General features: G+C 43.5%; 1 protein-coding gene and 1 pseudogene across 7 annotated transcripts in view; one reads left to right on the forward strand and one right to left on the reverse strand.

The window, feature by feature from the left end:
- The window catches only part of BTBD9 (BTB domain containing 9), a 410,049-nt gene that overhangs the window by 35,814 nt on the left and 347,705 nt on the right, over positions 1-26,530 (reverse strand). Inside the window, exon 11 of one of the 7 annotated variants that reach the window (XM_038553948.1) lies at positions 16,364-16,403. The exons of the other annotated variants lie outside the window; for them this stretch is intronic. Coding sequence (XP_038409876.1) covers positions 16,385-16,403 — 19 coding nt within the window. The 3' untranslated portion in view covers positions 16,364-16,384. Of the gene's footprint in view, positions 1-16,363; positions 16,404-26,530 lie in introns of those variants that run through there. 7 annotated transcript variants of the gene reach the window in all.
- LOC119874241 lies at positions 7,934-8,206 on the forward strand (annotated as a pseudogene).

Here is a 26,530-nt window from a genome sequence, read left to right on the forward strand (position 1 = left end):
AATAAACACAGACCACCAGCCCCCAGAGTTTCTGATTCAGTGGGTCGGGGGTGGGGCCTGAGAATTTGTGTTTCTAATGGGTTCCCAGTTGATGCTGATGGTCTGGGGACCCCACTTTCAGAGCCACTGTTCTATTTTTTTTTTTTTTAACAAAGAGGACAAGCCTATGTTACACTAGGCAGAGGGCAGCAAGCTGTTAAAATCCTAGGTAGTTTTAGAATAAGAGGACCAGGATGACATAGAGGACAATTTTAGTGGTAGTAAGGATGGGGGGCTGATGTTGGAGGTGACACTGTAGACAGGAAGGTTTTAAATCCAGCTTTCCAAGGTACTCCCTAGATATCCTGGTTGGGAGAAGAGGTTTGCTGGCCAAGAGTCACTACTCTGGGACAGGAGCTGTGTTGGAGCAGGAAATCCACCAGACAGAAGTCACAAATATCTGGGTTTGGACCCAGGTTCTGGCATTCACTGGCTTTACGGCCTTGGGTAAATCACTTAATCTCTGGAGTCTTGGCTGTCATGCTTACAAAATGCCTATCCTGCAGGTAATCAAACAAGGTGGAGGCTGGGAGAGCACTCTGTAAACTGTTACTATGAATGTCAGGAATCCCTTCTGCCACACTACCTGTGTCCTTGGGGGATTTCCTGCCTGCTGCAGGACTCACCTGGCTCTCCCTTCCCTGCAGCACCTACCAGGGCCCAGTTCCATCTTGCCCCCAGCAAGGGGGAACGCAGGAAGTCACTCAGCAGTAAGGTGAGCCGTGCTCTGTATCCTATTCTCAAGTACTTGGGTCCTAGGAACTGGCTCTCACCTCATTCCTTGTCATTCAACAAGCATGTCACACCCTGGGTCCAGCAGTTTTACTATACTCAATCCGTGCCTATACCCAGGATCAGCAAACTTTTATTCTTAAGGGCCAAAGAAATAAATATTTTAGGCCATAGAGCTCTCTGTCACATATTCTCACTTTTTTTTTTAATTTTTTTTTTTTTAATTTATTTATGATAGTCACAGAGAGAGAGAGAGAGGCAGAGACACAGGCAGAGGGAGAAGCAGGCTCCATGCACCCGGAGCCTGATGTGGGATTCGATCCCGGGTCTCCAGGATCGCGCCCTGGGCCAAAGGCAGGCGCCAAACCGCTGCGCCACCCAGGGATCCCACTTTTTTTTTTTTTAAACAACCCTTTAAAACTATAAAAACCATTCTTAGTTTACAGGCTGTATAAAAATAGGCTATGAACTGAATATGGCCCTGACCCCTACTCCGCTGAATTCCTTTCATTCCTTAAAGTCCTAAGGTCCTGCTATAACCTTTCTAGTCCAATCATCTACTTCTGGACTACAAAATCCAAGGCTGTGACACTCCCAAAGTGTCAGCTTCTAGGCTGTGCTGTTTCTGTCCAAGACAAATATATGTGGAAATATATTTGTCTTGGACCTGCCAGACTTCCCCTAGGGTTGCTGATCTTGACTTTTTACTCAACTTCCTACTGCAGAGATGTTCCCAAATTTTCTCTTCCATCCCAGGAGGAGGCTGAACCCATGTCCAGGTTCTGACTTTGCTGATCTGGAATGTCTACCACCAGTTCCTGGGTTTTAACCTGTAGGCTGAGTGTGTGTGGCACAAACAGAAACTCACAAGGACATGACAAGGCCACCTCACAAAGGAAACACTGGTTGTCTTCATTTTCCTTATTCTTCAATCCCAATGATTAACAGATTGTATATTTCTTGGGCACAAAAATTTAATGGCTAGTTATATATGAAATTTAATTTCTGGCTATGCTTGACATTTTATCTGATAGGGGAGAAACAATTCATTTATGGAGTGTGACTTTTGAGGAAGACTATTCTCTCATACAGTTTTTTGTGAGGGCACCAGGCTTGTTACTGCTGAGAGCTACTGATGACTGACTAGCTCTTTGTGGAGGTTAGTAAGTAGAGGCAACACACATTCTATTGTTGCACAGTCTGTTTCTTCAGACTTTATCATGTTCCCTTTACACTAAATCGTCTCTCCTTACAGAACTGGCCACCTAAGTCCAGCTTCTCAACATCCATCTTTCTGATTCACTCTCTGACTCGAAGAAATGGCTACAGTTCTGTCCTTCTATCTAGGAGAGTTGTGATGCATCCCACATGCCATCTGACTGTGGATAACATAGCCAAGAAGTTTTGTTATTCAGTAAGAATGAATAACGCCAGGTGGCCATGAAATGGGTGTGTGTTCTCAGAGTAGAATGAACTCAGCAGTCACTAAAAGATGAAAAAGCCGGTAGTGTTGGCCATTTTTGCCAATGAGCCACCAACAAACATGTTTCACCCTTGACCAGACACAATGACCTAAAATACACATGCAAGTAACTTCAGACACTGAGGAAGGCATTCAGCCACCCTGTCATCTGACAGATGCTCTCCAAAGAGGTGACGGACTCTCTTTAGAAATTTATCTTTAGGGTACCTGGGTGGCTCAGTGGTTGAGCATCTGCCTTTGGGTCGGGTCGTGATCCCGGGGTCCTAGGATCGAGTCCCACATCAGGCTCACTGCGGGGAGCCTGCTTATCCCTCTGCCTATGTCTCTGCCTCTCTTTCTGGGTTGCTCATGGATAAGTAAAATCTTAAAAAAAAAAAAGGAGAAAAATTTATCCTTAATATGGTAGATCGTTGGTATTTAATATGGTAATATGGTATATCAGATTCATGAGTTGACATGGCTGTCTGTGGTTAAAATACTTAACCATGGAAGTGAACTTGTTAAACATAAAGGAAAATCAATCTACTTCTTAGACTGCAGTGTTTGCCTGGCTGGGCGGCTGAAGGTAGAGTTGGGGGTGAGTGAGCATGAGCCCAGCGTGGGCCGTGGGTGGTACGTGTGGAGAGGATGGTATCCTAGGATTAGCATTCCCCCGTCAGGGCAGGCCCCATCTTCCTCAGCACTGTGGTTCTGGGTTACTGACCTTTTCCAGCCCCACTGAAGAGCAAGCTGTGTTCTCCTGGCAGCAAGCTGAGTAGAGAGATCCTTTGAATGGGAGTTTACTCTTGGCTTTCTTTGAATAAGCTGCTTTCGCAGTGAGAAAAGCTTCTTACCTCCCCAAAGTAGCTTGTACTTGAAATATACTGCTTCTAAGAAAGGGTTGTAACTCTATCAGAGATTTCACTGGAATTTGAAGCTACCCTTTCTGCATGGTTTGACAGTATACACTTGTACTGGCCAACAAGGGATCTTTTTACTCAACTCCCATAAAGTTTTACAATGTATGATTCATTTCAGAAATGAGACCTGATAATGCAGATTTACCACAATGAGAAGCCTGCCTTTAAAATGTGATTTAATGATGCCTATACTTATTCACTGACATCTTTATAAAACTGTTAGTGTGGAAATATATTTGTCTTTTCGAAAATAAGTCTTCCTTTTACAAGTATCACACAATACAAGAGCCATGTATTAAAAATGCAACAGAAAGAGTAGCAGTGGTCTAACTATGCTGAGACAACATTGCACTAAGCTCTGCCTTCTTCCAATTCTGGCTACCCCACTAGGCATGGCGAACATCTCCTCCCTTCCAGCAACCTTCACTCATGCATGTGATTCCCCAGCTCAGAGTGCTACTATAACTAGAGGGCAGAGAAAGGCTCTCCAAGGTCACACGGATGCAATAATGCTGTAAATAAACAAGCTACTGATTATGATTTAATGCTGCTTTTCTTCCTACCTTAACTTGGTTTATGAGCAGATCTTGATGATTTAACCTTTCAGCCAATTAGAACAGAAGGTTTGATTGACAGCAAATGAATAAATAACATTTTAGTGCAGGAGATAGAATCATCCTCCCCTATTAATCAGTCCCTCTGCTCGTGTGCAGGTAACACGATATTTATCACACCACTCTGTTACAGTCCCTTGGGGTGTCATTTCATGGCCTACCAGTAAAAACTTCACATTTACAGCAACTGCCCCTCTATTACTGTCGATAACATCTAATTGATATGTCAAACCTCCAAGGAATGCAGTAAATTGAAACGCTGCCTCCCCCAAAGAAAATAAACTGCAAACAGGTAAATCAGTACCTGCCTTCATATAATCACCCAGACGCTTCCTGTCCAAAAGCCTCCCACTGGGAACCCACTGCCACCCTCTTCACTTCGAGCTCAACACCCCACTGCACAGACACACAGGCCGAGACCACACTACCAGATTCCTGCCCACAGAATGTCAGGGAATCCTGAGCACAGCCCAAGACAAGCCGCTGCATTTAAATCATTTTGCCAGTGAAAGCCCAGCTAGGCTGTGGGCGCCACAAGCATGATGAGGTGTGCAATTTGAAAGAGAGCAATAACAGCCCAATAACAACACTGCAGATTTCCCCCGAACACCAGGCAATGCTGTCAGAGATGTGATCTCATTTACCTTCCAAATATCTCTCCAGTGTGGGGAGGAGCTGGAATAATTATTTATTGTTCAGGGGAAGAAGTGAAACCCAGAGAAGTTAAGAGACTGGTCTAAGCACTTATCATGAATCGGATACATCTGACTCTGAAATATAAGATTGATCTTAAAAAACAGGGCTTATTGCCACTCAAATATAGCACTTAACAGTATCAATAAAAATGCTTAAAAATCACAGTGATGAAGAGAGAAAGGACTAAATTAGCATTGATAATTCAATCATTTTATTTACTTAACAAAAGAACCCTGAATTTAATAATGGACAAAATGAGATGCAGAATATAATCCCATGGAGGCACCATGAACTGAACAGGTTCTAGCTGAAGAACACATAACACGCATCTCTGTCTCTCAGAAATAGGAACACCCACATCTATCAGAAGTAAATTAGACATCCATATGAAATATTCACTTGTAACGAGATGGGTGACACACATGGAAACAGGGGTGTGGCCATATGTATTCTTTCTGGCATCTCATTCTCGCTCCCCCTACTGTTTTCTTTACCGATTCTGTACCTTTAAATATTTTTTTAAATAGATCTGATGTGGGGTAAACCAGCAGAAATGAAGTTATGATGCTGAGTTTGGGGAAATACTTGTGGATTATCACAATAAATAATTTAAAAAGAATTCTATTCAAAAGAATTCCAACAGCTGATCCCATTGAACGACAGTGAATAGCTGTTCTTCCAAACACGGGAAGTTACATTTCAGCTGAACCTTTTATTTCCTTTATTTTTGTTCTGTTCCTTTCTTTTTTTTCTTTTTTTTTAAATTGGCTACCCACTCCCAACATCTTCCCCAAATGTTCCCAATTTCTCATCTTGCTTTGGAATCCCTGTCTTGATCTTACTTCTTCTTACAGTCTTTTGGAGTGGCTGGGAGTTCTTTATAATTCTGAAGTATGGATAATTCAGTAGTAAGATTTATTTGAGTCTTATGGCCCCACACAACCTCTTTTTCTAATTCCTCTCATTCCTTCTCTTGGATTTATCTGTCTTCCTGGCTCAGCTGGCAAGCCCCTGGCCTTCTGAGCGATATTCCTAATGTTGGACATGGTCATGAGCATCCTTCTGGATGAGGGCCATCTCATAATGATGAGAAAGAAAAGGACTGTCAAAACCCAGTGTCCCTGCTTGGGTGAAGATGATCCTCAGGGCAAAACCAATGTTGGATGAAAAATATTTAAGAACCTTGCACAAAGGTTTTAGGGATTACTAGCCAAAGTACATACAATGCACAAAGAGTAGAAATAGAGAGGCTCTGTCTACTGGAAGGTCTGAACATGGGTAAAGAAGTACCATGAAAGAAAGGTACAAAGGTAACGAAAAATGTTTGTGAAAGAGTAAGAACTGCAGGAGAGAAAATGATCCATTACTGAGCTAAACACTAGTATGTAGCTAATCTAAGTAGAGAGCTTTCTTCCCATTTCTAATTTTCATGATTTATATGTTTAATCAGAGTTATCCAAATATCACCCATTACAAACTTGCAGCTTAATATGGGGCTTGTTTCAGAGTGTGTCAGGTAGCACTCACATTACTTATAAGGCATGGTTGTTCAGAATGGAAGTGTAATTTCAAGGTAATAATGAAATGTAATGCAGCAATTCCATAATCTAATTAGGGTAAACCCGTAACTATGGCTCAGAAAGTCACGTTTAGTTGAAGGTAAGTAAATTCTGATGGAATTCTTGCTGGTAGATGGTAGGTGGGCAATTGCTTAATGAGCTCCTGATAAGATAGAGACCTATAGTCACCATGGACAGGAAGATATGAAGGGATATGCTTTCCTTGTGGGTGCTCTCCAGAGCAGCCTAGTGCATTTGTCTCTACATGCTTGGTCCACTTACCCACATCTATGCCTCTGGAGCCTCAAAGCCATCCATCCCTTCATTTCCCACAACACCATGGCCAAAAGGAACAAGAACAAATAAGTTAAGGAAGTTTCCACCACTTGCCCAATGATGTGTCCTAGATATCCATTTAAATCCGGTCACCAGCAGTCAAATTCAGAGGTCATGGGAAGAGGCAGGATGCTCAGGGTGCAAGAGGAAACTAATCTAGCAAAACTGGTGAAGGTCAACGATCTCTAGAGTTGGCAAGATCTAGGAGAACAGAGACATTCTCTGGCTGTGAAGTTGTCAATGTCCTCCTGGGAACCCATTCCTTCAGTGACTCAAAAATATTAATATATGCCAGGCATTATATGGGCATTGGGAATGTAAATATAAACAAAGGAGACAGAGTCCCCCACTTTCCTGGAACTTAAAGCCTACTGCAAAGACAGAACTTAATAAGTAAATTACAGATAACAAAATCATAAATTGTGATAGGTGTTATCAAGGAGAAGAACACAGTACTAGGAGAGAGACTAAAAGAGGAGGCCAACTCCATTTCGGCTGGAAATAGTCATTTAACCAGCTTGTCTCAAGGGTCATTTGAGCAGTCAGGCAAAGAACAGAGAGTAGGGACTACCTAGGAGAGTACAGAGAAGTGTCAGAAGCAACTCTGGACTTCAAGGAGCTTATGACCTAGTCAGAGAGATCTAGTGATGTCTTTTTTTTTTTTTTTTAAGATTTTATTTATTTATTTATTTATTTATTTATTTATTTATTTATTTATTTATTTATTTATTCATGAAAGACAGAGAGAGAGAGAGAGAGAGGGAGAAAGAAAGAGGCAGAGACCTAGGCAGAGGGAGAAGCAGGCTCCATGCAGGGAGCCCGACACAGGACCCGATCCTGGGACCCCAGGATCATGCCCCGGGCCAAAGGCAGGCACCAAACTGATGAGCCACCCAGGGATCCCTGATGTCTTATTTTTGCATAGAGTTTTACCACTTACAGATTCCCTCCATGTACCCTGATTCATTTGAGGCAGGTCTGAGACACACACATAAAAAGAGACTAACAGGGGCAGCCCCGGTTAGCGCCGCCTGCAGCCCAGGGCGTGATCCTGGAGACCCTGGATTGAGTCCCATGTCAGGCTCCCTGCATGGAGCCTGCTTCTCCCTCTGCCTGTGTCTCTGCCTCTCATTTTCTCTCTGTGTCTCTATGAATAAATAATATCTTAAAAAAAAAAAAGAGAGACTAACAGTACTTGTGCTTAATTGAAAGAGCACAGTCCCTTGGCAGGGTTGGAATATAAGGCTAAAGACCAGAGGCAGACTGGCTTCTTACTTCCCAGGGGTCCCGAATCCTAGGGCACACCCACCTGCTGTGCCCCAAGGTACTTGCCTATTTCCATCCCTGCCTGTTCCCTAACTTGCCCTCTGTGGGCCTCTCTGCTCCACCACAGGAATGTTAGTTGGGCTCATTCAGGTTCCTAGAAATAGGTCACCTCAGGTTTTAGAGAGGGGATGGGAGTATGAAGCCCTCTCTTTTGGAAAACTGTTAAGACACCAATCCCTACCTAGGCAGCTGGATTGCACAATTCAAAGTGTAGTGACTCTGGGAAACCACTGTCTTCTAGGTGAACGAGGCTATCGCAATGGAGGAAGGTGAGCATTTGCCCTCCTACAGACATGGGGTGCAGAAAGTCAAAATGGCCCGCCAAGATGATGATAGGCACCCTAGAGACCCACTTCACCTGCCCCTCCTGCAACCACAAGATGTCTTAAGAGGAGAAAATGGACTGTGCCTGGAACATCAGAGTCATCTCTTATACCATGTGCCCAGAGGAATCCCAGATGCCCCGTCACATATCTGTCAGAACCGGTGGATACGCCCAGCAATTGGATAGATGCCCATTAGGCAGCCCGTCAGTAACAATGAAGAGGACTCAACCCCTTGGCAAGCCAGCCTGCTGTGAACCCACCCCATCGTCCAGCCTTCTTTGTGTATGAAGTGGGGATGAGTGTGCTTGTGAGTGTGCGTGGCTGTGGGGGTGTACTTGGGGCCATGGCATGGAGTTAAGGCCGGGGGTGACAGGGCCCCAGGGGATTGAACTGCTTTGCTTGGCTCTGAAAGCTTTAACCTGCTGGCTCCTTTACCCTGGTGATCTGTCATCCTGGGTAAGGGCTCTCTGGAACTCTCTAGGCTCCTCAACCCCCTCACTGGCACTCAGCCCATTTGAACTGGACTGCCTGCCATTCTTCCCTGCCTTCCAAGGCCTGTGGCCTGAGATTTAAAGCCACAGTCCTACAGGCCCCTTGCCTGGGTCCTAGCGAAACAGCCCCTTGTTCATATTAAGTCACTTTTGTAGAAGACGATGGGACTGGTTTGCGGATCACTGTCAGTCATGAGCCCTTAGATATAAAGCAGCCATGACAAACAAAACAAAGCAAGATGCAGCAACAGGCAAGTACCTGGAAGCCTTCACAGATTTTTTTTTTAATTTTTTTAAACTTTTATTTATTTATGATAGGCACACAGTGAGAGAGAGAGAGAGGCAGAGACACAGGCAGAGGGAGAAGCAGACTCCATGCACCGGGAGCCCGACGTGGGATTCGATCCTGAGTCTCCAGGACCGCGCCCTGGGCCAAAGGCAGGCGCCAAACCGCTGCGCCACCCAGGGATCCCGCCTTCACAGATTTTGAGAGAGTGTGAGCCCTTGCTTATGTTACTACCCTGAGAAAGGAGAGTCAGTAAATGGGGACTGCGTGGCACAGGGCCACCAGCAAGATGGTGGGAGTTCCCAGGGATCTAGAAGTGTGGGTTGGCCATGACCAGGATGGGTCTGGCTGGGCAGCTCCAACAGGCCCAAGGACAACACAACAGAAGAGTGTAAGAGAAGAAAGGTTAAGAATCTAGGGGTGATGCCAAGATTTTTGACTTGGGATAAACAAGTATTAAAACTCTCAAAAGCTGAACTGTGGGCCGGAGCACAACGAAATCTCATGGCACTTGCTCAGGTCTGAGGGCACATGTGTATACACGCGCACGCGTACACACACACACAGCCACCGAGTTACCTCCCCCAACATAAGAGGCTTCTAAAGCCGTTTGCAGTGCCATGGGGATCCAATTAACCACAGCATCTCACAAACATTAAAACACTAGTTAGACATGAAAAACACTGCTGTGGCCCATCAAAGGCAAGCTACAGCTGATAGAGCAGCTCTGAATAAAACAAAGACCTCAAGACGGCAGGGTTGCTTTGGAAGCAATCAACTTTATAACCACAATTTGACCCAGGATTTTATAGCTGAGACAAGCAGAGGTTTGGGCAGCGTGAGGCTTACTACCTAACACGTGTGTCTTTGAGTGGCTTTCTTAGCCACCCTATACCTCAAGTCCCCCGGAGCAAAGTCACTTAACAGGGAAACCGAATGCTGTATTGCAAGGAGATGTGGAACACGTTCTGGAGAGGTGGGTCACATACTGCCTTTCTTCAAGTTTTCCAACAATGCTGAGATTCTGCTTTCTCTCCAGATGAGACCACTTTTGGGGTCTGTGCTTTGAAGTCCTGGCTGGAGACATTAGTGCTGCCACTTACTGTTGTTTTAAGGACACCTATTTATTATGTAGTTCCTAGCTTCTAGTCTTTCACCTCCTGCCTTCAAATTCCTCAGACTTCTAATCCAGGGATTCTCAAAGGACTAAACAATGAGCCTCTCAAAAACAGCTGGAAAATAAAGAGCCTCACTGTGAGGCCTGGCGAGGCGTGGCAGGATGCTCCAGAGCCCTAGGCACAGTCACTGGTGACTGAGCAGCCAGGGCTGCTCTGATGAGGCAGGAGGAAGGAAAGGGATCAACAGTGTGAGGTGGACAAGAGAGCAGGACTGGATGGCCACAGTGGCAGCCAGAGTTAGCTGGCTGAGGAATCGGTTCAAGAGTGCTTCAGAAGAGACCACAGAGGCCTCTGCCAAAGGTCACGAGCCCCCCTCTATGAAGAAAACGAGGGACCACTTTCCCCTGTGCTTGCAGCTCCTCCTGCTGATGAAGGAGAGCAGCCTCAGAGTGTCCTGCTCTTCCAGGGAGAGCGTAATGGAGAAGGCTGGTGGTCCTTTCATGCTGAGAACCCAGGCACCTGGAGACTGATCAGTGGTCACACCTGAGAACAGCGGTTCTGTTGCAGTTTGGCACTTCTGGAACAGTATATGTGTGGTACTGTGCTAAGAAGAAGCACTTCTGCCTCTGACTATTGGGCCTGTGGCTGTCCAGCTTCCTGACTGCTGGCCCCAATTCTGTCCCGGGGCACCAGAAGCACAGAGTTACAGAGTTTGTCCTCCCCTCCCAAGAGCCCCCACCCGTCAGCTTCTCACCTGGAATATTGCTTTGGTTCTAGTGTAGACTCTCATTAACTCTCATCCCTAACTGCTGTTTCCTGCTTTTCCATCTCCAGTCTCTCTCACTGCTAGCTCATTCTAGATCCTGTTGTAAGCACAACCTACACAAATAAGGCACACCTTTAGCAGTCCTGTCTTCTACCTGAGGAGAGAATAAGGTAAACTGGCCAGCATGGTATCCAGGGACTTCCACACATGGTCTGGTCCCAGTTTGTCCCTCCAGCCTTCTCTCCAGCTCGCTACCTATTGACACGCTATACTTCAGGGGCAGCCCAGAACACACTGTTGGACAAACCCTCTTTACCCCTGAACCAAGAATGGCCAGTGCCTGGACCTCCCAGCCCACTCTTCAGTCATGCCAAACCATACCTAGTTACCTGAATGCACCAAGGTATTGCACATCTTGTGTCTTTGCATGCCTTTTGCCTCATATGTGCCTCCAAATCCCCTTCCTTATCCCAGATGGTGCCGCAGCCAGCATCCACTTATCTTTCAAGATTCAATCTAAATGCTACTTCCACCAAGAGACCTTTCTCAACCCTTCTAAGGTCACTCCCTCCACTGTGTCCCCACTGTACTCAACAGATACTTCTATGGTGGCATCTGGAATACTTTACTGCATATATATATGTCTCTGGACCAAAACTGAGCACCAATAAGTTTAGGGACTTAAAAAAAAAGTGGCACAGGATAGATGCTCATCAAATATGTGTTGAAGATATGACTAAAAAATGTTAGTGCCAGCCTCTGGAGGCCACAGAATTAGTCTCTTTTCTACATGATAAATCTTCATACATTTTAGATTATTATCAGGGGCACCTTGCTGGCTCAGTCAGTGAAGCATGCGACTCTTGATCTGAGAGTCAGGAGTTCAAGCCCCATGTTGGGCATAAAGTTTACTAAAAAAAAAAAAAAAAATCATTATCATGACATCATAACTCCCTAAGTCTTGTCTTAACTGGGTCCTGTTTTATCCCTGGCTCCTTCAGTTCACAGCACTACCCACCCCGGGCCCTAGCCCCATCTTCATGAATCAGCTTCCCAAACTCTCATCACCTGGTTATTTTCAATGTACTTCCTCAAGCATAGACATGTGTCCTGACCAACACAGAGCACAATAGGAAGGTCACATGGGCATCTGGACACTCTGCACCCGGTGTAGATTAAGACTGCCCAAAATTTATAGCAGCTTTATCCTACCATTAGCTCATATTGAGTTCGTGGCCAAATAAAAACCACAGCTTTTTCACATAAACATTTCTCAAGCTTGACTGCCCCCATACTGTACTTGGGACAATTGATTTTCTGAACCTCAATGGAGGGCATCACATTTACTCCCATTAAATCCCATCCTGTTGGTTTGGTCCCACTTTTTTTTGGTCCCACTTTAGAGGCTAGGGAGGTCATTTTGAATCTCATGTCTGCCTTTTTTTTTTTTTTTTTTTTTTTTTCATGTCTGCCTTTTGTCTTCTGTCAGGGCATTGATAAAAACAGTGAAATGTTGAAACGCCCAGGACCGAGGACAAAGTCAAAAGGTATATACCAAGAGCTCTTTCCCTCCTCTCTGGTGTCTCCATGTTGGCTCCCAGCCTGTTCCATCAGCAGTATGTTCTCCACAGCCAACCATTCCCCACCATCCCTGCTGTCACCAACCTAGTCCAAGACCCTGTCATGTCTCTTTTGGGTTATAGCAACAGCCTCCTTACTTGTCTCTCAGTTCCTTATTTATCTTCCTCCAATTCACTCCCCACACAGTCACCAAAGTGATCTTTAGAAAGCGGAAATCAGTTCATAGTACTCCCTTGCCTAAGACCCTAAATAACGCCCCACTGCTCTTAGGCTGAAACTCATACTCCTGCCCAACACCTGAAGGTCACATATGATCTGAGAGGTACTGGCCAGTCCATCCCATCTTGCGCTGTCTGGCCTCTTTCTCAGGCTTCAGCAGCACCAGCTACCTTTCTGTTTTGCATACACACCAAGTTCATTTCTCCTTCATAGCCTTAAATTTTCTTGAAACTCTCTTTCCCTAAGCCTTTTGTAAGGCCTGCTTCTATAATACTTAGCTCGAATGTCACTTTGTCAGAGAGGCCTTTCTGAGCTCAAGAGGCTGCTTTTTGTCTACCACAGTCCCATCACTACCTATATACTCTCCTTTTTTTTTTTTTTTTTTTTTTTTAATTTTTTTTTTATTTATTTATGATAGTCACAGAGAGAGAGAGAGAGAGAGGCAGAGACATAGGCAGAGGGAGAAGCAGGCTCCATGCACCGGGAGCCCGACGTGGGATTCGATCCGGGGTCTCCAGGATCGCGCCCTGGGCCAAAGGCAGGCACCAAACCGCTGCGCCACTCAGGGATCCCCCTATATACTCTCCTGTTTGATTTTCTTCACAGCATTTATCAGTAGTTGAAAGTTTATTTATCTGTTATGGCTTGTCTCCCCCCCACACCCCACAAAGATGTAAGCTTGATGAAAGTAGGTACCTCATCTGCCTTGTTCAGTGCCTAGCACTTGGTGGGTGCTCGTTTATTTGTTAAGGGGATGAAAAATAGTGAAAATTATGGAATCAGGAGAAATAAAGTATATTTGCTATGATTTCCTTTGTATGAATAAAAATGGTTCTTGGTTCCATTCTTACCACTGTTATTATCAATTCTGCTTTGTTATCAATATTTTATGATGCCATCAAAGAATCAAATAGAATTACCAGTATGGAGTTAGGTCACACAATAATTGGTAGTAAAAAGGCATTATGTGGGATAACACAGACATGCTACTTAAAAACCAGGCACTCTGAGAGACCTCTATGATGCTAGTGCAGAATTAACATGTCACATGGAACTCTGTGGTTATAGAACTAGATTGCTTTCCCATCAAAAGAGCTATTTATGAGGGCTGTTGCTCAATCAGGTCAAATTCATGTAAATGTCTCCAATCCCTGCATTTATATATACTTATTCTAGTGTAACATTAGGGGCAAGGATCATTCTGATTTCAAATTTTGAGTTTTATTGACTTAAAACCCCTTACAATGGCAGTATAAGGCTCTATAGTAGGGACTCCTACTGTTGACCAAGTATCCAACACATTATGTGGGCTATGAACGGGACTGGAATAGTTCATCAAAAGCCTGGCAGCTCATCCACCAGAATGCCATTAAGCCAACCCTCCTGAAGCCTACACTGGCTCTCAGTGGTCTGCTGTGGCCTAGCCACATGTGAGGAAAATAGGGCCATTTTTCACTATGTCAGGAAGGCTCTCCTTTCACCCCAAAGCCTCAGAATGAGATCTCTGGATTTGCAATTGTAGATTAAAAATGCATTAGGGGTGCTTGGGTGGCTCAGTTGGTTAAGTGTCCAACTCTTGATTTCAGCTCAGGTCATATCTCAGGGCCTGAGATTGAACTCCATGTCCGGCTCTGCGCTGGGTGTGAGGCCTGCTTAAGATTCTCTTTCCCTTTCCCTTTCCCTTTCCCTCTGCTCCTTCCTCCTTTCTTCCCCTTCTCTAAAAAAGTATTAGAGCAGTAATCCCTGGTCCAGCCACACAGCTCTGGAGAGAGCCATAAGTGGCAAAAGGAAGAGGTGGGGTGGGAGCAGGAAACAGGAGAGAAGGGAAGAGTGAATCTCTTACCCATACCTCTCCTCTTCCTTCTCAAAGGAACTGCAAGGAAAAGGCAGAGAGAAGTTATGCTTCCTTGCTTCTGTGAGTCAAAGTTGCAGGGGGTCTGGAATCTGGAATTGGCTGTAACAGGGCAACATCCGGGCCTTCCCACTGCACAGAACTGTCCCTAGTCCTTTGTGGACTGGCCTGGGAATGCCCACTGATTTTATTTTGTTTAAAAAATAACAGCTGTTGTGTGACATAATTCACATACCATAAAATTCACTTTTAAAGTGTATAATTCACTAGTTTTTAGTGATATTCACAGTGTTGTGCAACCATCACCACAATCCATTTTAGAACAGTTTCATCTCGCTCAAAAGAAATCTATTACCCTTTAGTAGTCATTCCGCATTCTTCCCAACACCGTTGGCCTCTGGGAACCAGTAGCGTACTTTCTATTTCTATGGATTTACCTATTCTGGACATTGCATGTACATGGATCATACAATACATGGCTCCTTTCACACAGCAAAATGTTTTCAAAGTTCACCAAAGTTGTAGCATGTATCAGTACTTCGTTCCTTTATTTATGACCAAATAGCACTGTGGATATACCACATTTTGTTTATCCATTTATTCATCCATTGACAGACTTTTGAAATGTTTCCAATTTGGGGCCCTTATGACTAATACTGCTGTGAATAGACACTCATGTACAAGTTTTTGTGTGGACGTAGGTTTTCGTTTCTCTTATATGCCTAGAAGTGGAGTCTCTGGGTCCCACAGTTCCTTTCTAATGACTATGTTATCCATGAACTCCTCAAGTTCTAGCTGTGACTTTTAAGTCCTAGATCAGGAGATGGATGATCTAGATCCTGCAGGCACACCAATACGTACTGAGCTTCTATCAAATGGCAGGAGTGTGGTAGTGAACAAACCAGCTTGGAACAAACTGCCTTCCTTACAGAGAAGAGGTAGGCAAGTAAAATGCTTTCTTCTGAACTCTTTAAGTGGCTTCATCACTTAACCAGGCCTGAAATCCTCCCCTCCCTTGCTAAGTCTGTGAGTCCAGTTTCAGGACTGATCAAGGAAGGGCAGCTCCCACATTTAGCTTGAGTTGGGGATCTGGCTATTCCAGGTTTAGTCTGGAGAGGTTGGGTTGGGCTTCATAAAGCAGATGACACTGAGCTGGGCATAAAGGATGACCTAGAATTCACCAGAGAAGGTGGAGGGGGTGGGGATGGACACTAAAGACTAGCACTCGAGGTGGTATTAAGAACACGTGGATATTTCACGAAGATGAGAAAGTACAGATTGTCTCCAGAGAAGGAGTAGTAGCCCACAACACTGAATGCAGGCAGCATATACAGAAGCAAGAAGAGATGAGGTGGCTATGATGTTTGGGGGCTGACTGTAAGATCTTGCATGTCAGGCAGAGACATGTGGATTATGGACAAGTGGTTATATGAGAACTGTGTTTTATAATGGCAACTGTAGAGGCAGAATGGAAGAAAGACAAGAGGTGGAGGGAGAGGCCGCAGAGACCAGCTGAGAGTTGGTGAGAAGGCAGAAGCAAACAGAATTGAACCAGACAATGAAGAGAAATGGGTTGAGTATTCTTAGATGTTTCTAGGTTAGGGGGATGTAGAAAAGGGCATTAGCTTGTATGTGGCAGTAAGGGAAGGAGGAGGGTTGGATGAATGGACTCTGAGGGGCCCTTGTTAGTAGAAGACACTGGGTCAGGGCTCCTGGGTGGCTCAATCAGTTATGTGTCTGCCTAATTTAGCTCAGGTCATGATCTTGGGGTCCTGGGATTGAGTCCTGAGTCAGACTTCCTGCTCTGTTTCTCCCCCTGCCCCTCCCTGCCCATCTCATGTGCTCACATGCATGCTCACTCTCAAATAAATAAATAAATAAATAATCTTAAAAAAAAAAGACGACAACACTGTGGGTCACTGTGTGAGGCTGGTCATGGGGGTTTCCCCATTCCCTCTCTCGGAAAGTACCGAGCCCCACAGGCTGCCACCGTACCTTGCTGATGGAAGATGCTTTCGTGGGCAGGGTAAAATGAAGAACTCTAGCTCTCTTGGCTCATATCTACCAGAGTGCCTCAAGCCTGAAGGAAACCAATGAGATATTTTCTGTTACCACCTCTCTACACATACCAGCCTCTGAGAGACACAAATACACACAACTGGGGTTGGCATAGTTTCTGCTTCCTAACAGATCAGTGAGCCATCCGTCTGGCAGGTAAACTCCACCTCTCCCACTCTAACCTTTCTCCTTTCCTGAAGAAGTTCTTTTTTCTTTAAAGACATTTTCTTATTGATAAGTTTGACATGTAACTTTCTGTAGGTTTAAGGTGTATAGTGTGCTACTTTGATACATTTATATATGATGATTGCCACTGTAGCGATATTTATCATATTACATAATTATAGTATGATACTGTTGTCTATATTCACTGTATCGTATTGTGCATTAGAGCACTATGACTTAATTATTTCTTGTTACAAGTTTGTACCCTTAGGCACTATCAATCTTACCCACCAACCCACCCCTAGTAGCCACCATTTTACTTTGTTTTCTAATAGATTTGGCCTTTTTAGGTTCCACATATAAATGATAGTATTTCTCTTTCTCTGACTTATGCTGCTTAGCATAACGTGCTCTACGTCCACCCATGTGGTCACAGATGGCAGGATATCCACCTTTCCCAGGGCTGAGTAATATTCCATGGTGTAGATGTACTATATCATCTTTATCCATGGAATGCCTTAAGTTCTTCAGAAAGTCAGAGAAGCTCTCTTACTGAAATATGACATTTTTGTTTGGTAATAGGCTGAAAGTTTTACCTTCCAAGGGCTTCTGAGGGAGGCCAATGATGTAGAAAATCTGCTTTCCAGGGTTCAAGAAAGAGTTCAGTGAATTTTCAACCTCACCCAGGTAACAGGACAATGAGCATAAACACAGTACCAACCCCGTGTCTCATGTGCTGTGGGTGTTCAAATATTTGTTGAAAGAAGCCCCTTTTATACATTCCAATGATCAGAGATACATAAATAGCTTCAGCTGAAGTATTTGGAAGAAAGGCTAGGACCATCAGCACCAGTTCAACAGCAGACATGAAGGTGATCTTGCCTGTCCAGGCTGAGGAAAGTGCTAGAGGAGCAGGAATGAGGTAATACGTGCTCCACATGGAACAGAATCCTTGCCTGAGCTGAATCCTCTCAGCAGGAAAATAAGATGGATACTAGAGAAGGGCCCAGAAAAGTTTCCACCATATTCCCCAAGAAGCTGAAGATAAATAAAGATTCTTGGGATCCCTGGGTGGCGCAGCGGTTTGGCGCCTGCCTTTGGCCCGGGGCGCGATCCTGGAGACCCGGGATCGAATCCCACGTCGGGCTCCCTGCATGGAGCCTGCTTCTCCCTCTGCCTATGTCTCTGCCTCTCTGTCTCTCTCTGTGTGACTATCATGAATAAATAAATAAAATCTTAAAAAAAAAAAAAAGATTCTTAAACAGAAAGAGGTAAAAGATACAAGAGAGATGTAGTGTAGTATAAAGCTCTTCCCAGAAGTTTCTTGGCTGTCATTGGACTTGGAGCTGCAGTTCATTTAATGAAGCCTTTTTAAAATGAGTCTCTCTGGAGCACAGATTGGTATCACATAAAGAGGTCAGGCTTCTTCCTGCCCACTCCAGCAAGCTCTTCCCAGGGGATGCTTGGCTCATCCTGGGGAACCATTCCCTTCCTGAATACACCCACTGAGGTCCAATGAGGTTCTTAATTCAACATTTAGGCAGGGTGGTCACACCTCCTTGGATGGGAGACCTCTTCTCTCCAGACCTGTAGGAGGGCTCAAGTTTTTGATCTTCAAGACGAGAGCAAGAACTTGGTTTGGATTAGTTTATACCTCACTTTCTGTTCTTCCCTAGTGATAACCTTTATCTAATTCACTGTAAGTCTGAAAAATCCCTGTTAGCATTCCATTAGAAAAAATTGTCCCCAAAATATAACCACTCATTCACTCAAAAGTTCATTCACTTGCTCACGAACCATTTCTAGGCTACCATATGTCAGCCTTTGTGCTGAGTTATGATGATTCAAAAATAGGTAAGACATAGTCCCTGACCCTTGGGTAATCAGACAAATCTATAAATATATCAGAGACAGTCTTTGCAGCACATAGTTAATGGCTATAACCATTATAGTCTCCACACCAGCAGTGGGTACTCCGAGAAGAGCACAACACCCCCTCAACCCCATTCTGTGATATCCAGCACAGGGCTGGACAGAGAACAAGGGCTCGATTAAAAGTGCTCCAAGGACAGTTTAAACACAGCTACTTTGCTATTAATGTGGCTTCACTGTGCCTGCCAAAACCTTTCACTTCTTACCTTTTGGCAGATAGAGCCTAATACCAAGCAACAGCCCTGCTACTAGATGACAGCAGAGTACGCTCTGAGGGTGGATGACCTTTCTATTCATTTAAACAACTCAACCTTTCTCAACCAGAACAGTCATCTACCTCCACTTGTGAACCTGAATTCGGCTGCCACATTTGCATGCATAATGTATTGAAAAGCCTTCTTTATAATGTTTACTTCTATGTTTCTTCTAAATGAAATCACTGAAGGGCAAATTTGATTTTCAAATCAGTTTTAAAACATCTGCCTTCTAAAAAAGTGAGAGTAAAGAGATAAGGCTTTTAGATTACAGGCAAGAGCTAATTATTTTAACTGATACCATTGTGTCCAGGCTAAAAATACAAATGTTAAAACATTCTGAATGCATTCCCACCATCTAATGGATGTTAATATTTCATTAGCAAAAGGCTTCTCGTCATGAGTTATGTACTTAGTGATTGTAGAAGGAAAAGACTAACTTCCTGACCCTTCTTTCAACACGAACTCATCTAACCTCATGCACCTTTGTTTGTTGTTCTATGTGACTACATTTCTTTCAAATATAACTATATCTCATGGCTTCATTTTCAGGAAGTTCAAGGTATTTAATATATTGCAGGGTTTTTTATGTATTTTTTTTTCACTTCCCGACAAGAATATTTGAGGTTGCAAGCTTATCTCTGGAAGTGGAGCTCCTTGTGGCTAGGATGTGACAATTTTTTTTTAAAAATATTTTATTTATTTATTCATGATAGTCACAGAGAGAGAGAGAGGGGCAGAGACACAGGCAGAGGGAGAAGCAGGCTCCATGCACCGGGAGCCCGACGTGGGATTCGATCCCGGGTCTCCAGGATCGCGCCCTGGGCCAAAGGCAGGCGCCAAACCACTGCGCCACCCAGGGATCCCTAGGATGTGACAATTAACCACAGTTTTTGGCGGCAGGGGAGATGAGAGAGAAGCAGCTGGGGGGTCTGGTTCTACCTCCTATGTAAGAGTTTACTGAAGTTTCCATATATTTTTTATATGTATAACACACATGTATGTTGGTGTCTGTATATCCATCCAGCCAACACACTATCTTAGAACTTTAGAACTGCGGTATGCAAACTTTAGAAGGAGTATTAGAGACAAATCCATTGTATTTTATCATTTATGTAACTATTTCACATTTTTGTTGCTAAGATAACAATTCACTGGGCTATTTTAATAAATTTAGCTCTAAGAGCCTATAAGTAAGCCTTGTTTTAGGAGTGGTGTTTTATAGATGTGGAGACAGAGTTATAGGCAGAGTAAACGACTTGCCCAAGGACATTGGGCCAGTCTGCAGCTGAACTGTGGCTGAGAGCCAAGCCTACTGATTTCTAGTCCAGGGATTTTTATTTTGCATTTTATGTCGTTCATGTGCAGTTCAAGTTGCCATACTGCTCCCTTTTCTTCCCAGTGACAAGATACTGGTGAGTACTTCAAGAACAAAACCAGTAGCATAAAGGCGGAGACTGAAGTAATTTTACATTAAATCCAACCAATTCCAACACAGATTTTCACTTTTATCCATGTGCACGTTACTTTAACCACTAGCCTGTACCTTCCTCGGAGGCAGGGTTCTGACCTCCCCCTCAGCTGAGGGCCCGGGATGCGGTGGATGAGGATGTGGTGGATCAACAGTGAACTGCTGACCCACAGGCAGCCTGCACCTTACACTCTTGGTAGTTATCTGGGGCGGCCGAAATGCGAGCATCAGCCTGCTCCTAGGGGCTCTTGACTTCTGCGGCCAGGCGGGGTCATGCCTGGCAGAGTTTCAACCTCACAGCAGGTACTTCACAAAAATGGATTGCATAAAGGTCTGCATCAGCTTCCTGTCAGGAAAAGGGGAGTCCTGAAAGAAGGCAGGCCTGAACAAGTAGAGCATCAGCTAAAGTGAAGCCAAGGGCTGGCTATGTTTCCCCAGCCCTAATCTTCTAGAGAAAAACCTTCAGGACTGATGCACAAATCTAGCATCAAAGAGAGAAATAAATCTGAAATCTGAGCCTGGTGAGGAGGACTCGGTTTCGGTGTGAACTTCATTTGGCTCTCAGCATCCCTGGCTGAAGTGGAACAACTGAAGTTACCAATTCCTAGGTTTAAGATGGAGAGGGTCAGTAACAATGATGAGCCTGATGTGTTTATTTTAGCGGCAAATGGTCCCAGACCTAAGGCGCATATCAGATGGAAGGGCCACTGGAGAACAACTAGAAATCAGGTAAAACAAAACAAAACAAAACAAAACAAAACACGATAACCAAGATATGTGTAACCAACATTTCCTGTTTTTATCAAAATGTCTGCTTTCTCCAGAGGTTTTCATATGTGACTATTCCTTTGACCCTTAGTTAGATCTTTCCCTTTTTTGTGCCATGGTCTCTCTCTCTCTGGCAGTGTGGACCTATGAACCCCTTCTCAGAATGTTTTCAAATGCATAAAAGCAAACATGCAAGGGAAACTAATGGTACAGATATATAATGCTATCCACAGACCCTTTGGGGAAAGTGACATTGAAAGGCTCCTGGCTGGAGGTAAAAAGAACAGGTCTCCTCGCTTGACATAATTGTGAGACACGGCTCAAGATTTCAGAACCTGGATGGAACCTGAGACTCCAGATCTCCTTCTACTAGGACCCTCATTTCTCAAGAAAATTTAAGTTTGATGTTCTTATTAAAGAAAAGGAATGTCTCATTTAAGAAATAATGACGACAGTAGTTTTTATATTGCTTCCCTATGCCCCTTCCCCTAGACCCCTTCTGGGATCTTCTTTGCTTCCTCGGCCCCCCATTCTAAACAGAATGGAGACCAGGAATTGGCAATGCTGGTACAAATTTTAGATCCTCTCTTTGAAAATACAGCTCTGGTTTTTCCATGCCCCCTCACCTTACTTTTCAGCGTTGTCAAATTAACAAATCATCTGACCCATACATTTACAAAGGAGAATACTGTCTGTAACGTCATTTCAAACAACCTAGAAAGCTAACCCCCAACCTGAAATCTAAATACCCATCATCCTAAAGGAAGCTAATCAATGACATCCAAGTCAAATGCAGGGCAAACCGCTTTTGCTTTGAAGGAAAGACCCTCACTTTTATCGCGACTGTCTGCCAACACATGATGTAGTATCTATAGTGGGGGGTCTCCATGTAAAGTTGCTAAGTAAGAGTACTTGAGAACTATAAATAGTAATTTAACTAAATTAATCTTAGTAAACTCCAAAGACAACATGCGAGGCTAGAAATCAAATCCCAATAAACAACTGAAAAATGGGCACCAAGTAATACTAGGACTCCAGAGATTTCAGGAGAAAATGGGCTGTTCTATTGGTACTTGATTAAAAATCTGCTTCCACCTGGGTCATTGCATTTCATGGACACAGTCAATTCAGTTCCACATGCAGAGTGTCAATGGAAGGCCCTGCGGGAGGAAGCAAACAAAAGCAATAGCTTCCCAAACCCCAGAGCCATTGCAATGGTGTATATCTGGATTCAGATGTGGGAAACAAAGAGCTATGCGGGTATGGATATACAAAATGGATCAGAAGCACTTTCTCTGAGCAACACGGTAAACACTGGGGTCTGTAGGAAACCTGGTCTCTGCCCAATCACACACTTCTCCTAACCCCTTATGGATCAAAAGTCTAACTCAGTAAAAGCGTGACTTGCTTGCTTTTTAGGTCTAATAAATTGTCTTCATAAACTGCACACTATTTCTTCTGTGTTTTGGATGAATTTTCAAGCAGACGTGAGAAGCAATCATTTGACTTCAATTTGCTGTTTAGGTGACACCTAGAAAGAGTCAGCTGATAGGGCAGTCTTTTTTGACATGTATGTTGTTTTTCAACTAGACTATTGGCAAGTGGTCTACTCTTTTCTTCATGACCCCACATGGAGCTCTGCACATGGAGAGGATCAATCTATCACTCTGAGGAAGAAATGCAACCTTTTGTGCCAATGATTGTGCCACAATCATCTTTTAAATGAGAGGTAAGCTCGGGCAACTTCCATATCTTAGTTGCCACCACTCATCAATATCCTAGTGTTACCAGGTCAGATACATCGAAGTGCCAGGCAAGAAATCTGCAGGATGGCTAGCTCTGTGACAGATAAATGGCAGTGCCCAGTGTTCATGGAAGTACCAGGGCTCCCATCAACATGATTCATGAGACTTCCCTGATGTCACAAAATCAACAGCTGTTGGTCTTGCTTAAGCCATCTGATAGGGGTTAGTGGTTACCAAGAGGCCTACAGAAATGGATGAATGAATAGATAATGCAAGCAATATCTCAGAAAGGGAGAAGCCTGTATAATGAAAAAGCGATCTTAATTTATTATAGGAAAACACTGAATTTTATGGTGTTCTGAGCATCTTCGGAAAGTCAGGAAATGACTTTAAATAGAGGTGGGGAGGATTTCATTGGAAAGCTTGAGTCCATTGCTCTTCTGAAAGTATTTCCCAATGATTAAAAAAAATCATAACCAGAATCCCATCCAGTCTTGACAGTGTGTGACTGGAGAGAAAAGCACACAGCATAATAGCCCTTTTCCTTTCTCAGGGAAGAGCACCAAGTCATCTAGGGTGAATTCACTTTATACTTAAGATATAATCTCTTATAGGAAATTTAAAACAATAACTTGAGACTTGGCAGTTTGATCATCCAAGCTATTGGGCTAAGCTTCAAACTACTAATCCCTTGAGGAAAAGCATAGCCAGGAGACACCTAAAATGAGCTTAAGAATGTATATAGTCATTTTATTATAAATGGCTACTTCAGAATCATTTTGTTTGACTTTGACTCTTTCAAGGCAAGATTAGCCAATACACATTTTGGACACACTTGGAAAATAACCTGTCAATCTATCTGTGAAAAGAAAGATGCCTCTGAAAATTCATCATATTGGTGGTGGTGGGGGGGAACCGGCCCACATTTTGGCTATTGCTAAAAGCCAAGCAGAAACCTCCTGTTATCAAGGATAAGTGGAAAATTACTGATTATATGGTATTACACAGTTTACAGAAACTGCAAGTGCTCATTACAAACTGCACATCACACTTATCATCAGAGAGGGCAGCCAGAGCATGGGCAGGGGCATGCAACAAAACATGTTCAGCTTGCTAAGCCTCCCTGTGGCTGAGGTTATTGTTACCAAAAAAAGGTAACAAAGAAGTGGACTTGGGCTGAGTGTACAGGCTGCAGCCCTGACAGGTCTGGGAATATCTGTGCTCAAAGAAGGGCATACTTGAACTCCCATCTAGTAGGCTGAAGGCAAAAGGAGTGATCTTTATCTATCCAGGCCAAGCCCATTTCCTTCTATACAGCGTGTGTCCAGATTTAGCATGCTGCTTGTTCCCATAAATGTTATGCCTCCTGATTCACTCTGAGAAGATCTGGTCTGGCTGAGTGTGTCAGAATCCACAAATGCCCCTATTTACATTTGGATCAAGGCCCTTCAGTTACTATGGTCCTGAGCTGATTGGAAAAGTTAAATTAATGAGCCTATGAGAGGAGGAAACTGTCCAGCCAGCACAGTGCCTAACCTAGAGCAGTGGCTCAGAGTCTGTCTGCTAAGTTAATGGATGCGTAAACAGGAAATATGGAGCTAACATGGCCCAGGCCCCATAGATTGGGGCACTGATTCAGCATTAGTTGAAAGACAGTATCAGTTGAGGTAGTGACAAAAGGAGAAAATAGTATATCTGAGAGTAACAGTTGTTCCATCCCCAAATATGAATGGTTTGGAAGATTATGCATACCTTATGTTCCCTTCTCAGCTCCTCATAAATTTATAAAGTTAATTAATATTAATGTAAGAATATGATATTAATGTACTGTGAAGGTTTAAATTGAAAATCAGACTAGAAATCCAAAAACGAATGCATCCGTCATTGAAGATGACAGTACATTCCACGTCTTACTAAACACTTGATTGCTACTTTTTGATTAGTCTACTCAAAGCACCTACAAACAGGCAGAGGCTCTGATATGAGGGGCTCAGTGGTGCTGTGAGAACATGAACTTAGGCTCACATCCTCTTGTTAGTTTAAAACTGTGATCCAACATTACAGTAGTGTGGGTTTGGATTTTTACTTGAATTAGGAAAAGTGAATTGAGAAGATTTGGAAATGTGAAACAAACAAACAAGCTTCCATATACCCCTCCTTCCCCCACCTCTAGTAGACCCTAGAGAAAAGACTATATACATTTCAAAGCTCCAGCAGTCAGAATTTCTATTAAGCCTATATACCCACTGCCAAGTCCTATAGAGAATTCAGTGACTCCCTGGAGAATAAGGAAGGAAAAAATGAACAATATAAACAAGTTACTTTCATCTAAGAGCAGCAGTACCAGTGCCAGCTGCCCTCCTTTGCCTGAGCATCACCCCCATGGAAGACACGCTAAAGGCTCTGAGAACCAGAGATAAGGAAGTAAGGGATATTATCCAGGTTTTTTTCACCAAAGGAAAATCACGACTTCTCTGGTACAAGTTTCATGTGCAACTGCCTGGAAAGAGAAGGACAAACAAGACGACAACTTTCATCACCCTTTCCAGGTCAAGACTGCAAAGCCACATAACTAGGAGCATACACATTCTTTTGCTCTGTTTTGGTTTACTACATGGGCTCTGTATTGTTGTATAAATTTGGAAAAAGAGGTGAAAAGTGTATGAGCAGAACACATGCAGGAGCTCCCTCCAAGCAGCTGGTAAATGTATGTAATTCCAGATGATCACCACTCTGAAACTATACTTTAAAACTTTGTAAGAAATGTTTATTACTGATACTCAGTACATAATTTACTGCACTGTGGTGAAATTCTCTTACATTCCATTTCAAGGGCTTGTGAAAAGAAAATGTCAACTGTGAGGGAACTATGTTTTATGGATCTTGGCTTAAAACAGAGGAAAAACACACATGCAAGTCTCTTTTGGTAGAAGGAAATAGTCTAATAAAGGGCCTAATGAATAGTGTAATGATTTTTTTTAAGTAAGCAATAGGAAGAAAAACAGAAGCTAACAGACTCCAAACCTGGATAACGAAGCCCTAGGTGATTTGATATAGAGACTCTGCTTTTAAAACCAGTTTTTAAAACATGAATTATGTTACAGCTAATAGGCTGGATAAATTAATATTCTGTGGAAGAAGTAGTAGTGAGAGCAAGATAGAAGATCATATGAAAATGTAAGTGGATTTCTTTGTAATCTATAGTCTTCATCATGCCTTCTGGAGGGTGACTCTACTTCTGACTTGTACCTCTCTGTGATTTTTAAGTCTAAAGTTCATTGCTTCCTTTGGTTGGGAAATCACCAGTTTTTGTAGCTACAATGTGGACCAGCAGTAAGTGACCAGGTTCAAAATGCATCTTTTCAGAAAAACATCCCTATGGTCTTATAGCCCATGTGACATTCTGGAAACAAGGGATTCAGAATGAGGAGAGCTGGGTTGGAATCTAGACCCTCCCATTAGATGCGAACTTGGGGAGACATCTGTACTCTGTACCTGTCTTCAGAGTCTCACATGTAAAATGAGAGCGTTAGACTATAACTTCCAAAGTACTTTTAATTAAACCATTTTATGACTATAGGATCCTATTTTGTTTTTTTTTTATATTATATTTATTTTTTTTATTGGTGTTCAATTTACTAACATACAGAATAACCCCCAGTGCCCGTCACCCATTCACTCCCACCCCCCGCCCTCCTCCCCTTCCAACACCCTAGTTCGTTTCCCAGAGTTAGCAGTCTTTACGTTCTGTCTCCCTTTCTGATATTTCCCACACATTTCTTCCCCCTTCCCTTATATTCCCTTTCACTATTAT

The sequence above is a fragment of the Canis lupus genome, chromosome 12, assembly GCF_011100685.1.
Source record: "Canis lupus familiaris isolate Mischka breed German Shepherd chromosome 12, alternate assembly UU_Cfam_GSD_1.0, whole genome shotgun sequence".
NCBI lineage: Eukaryota > Metazoa > Chordata > Mammalia > Carnivora > Canidae > Canis > Canis lupus.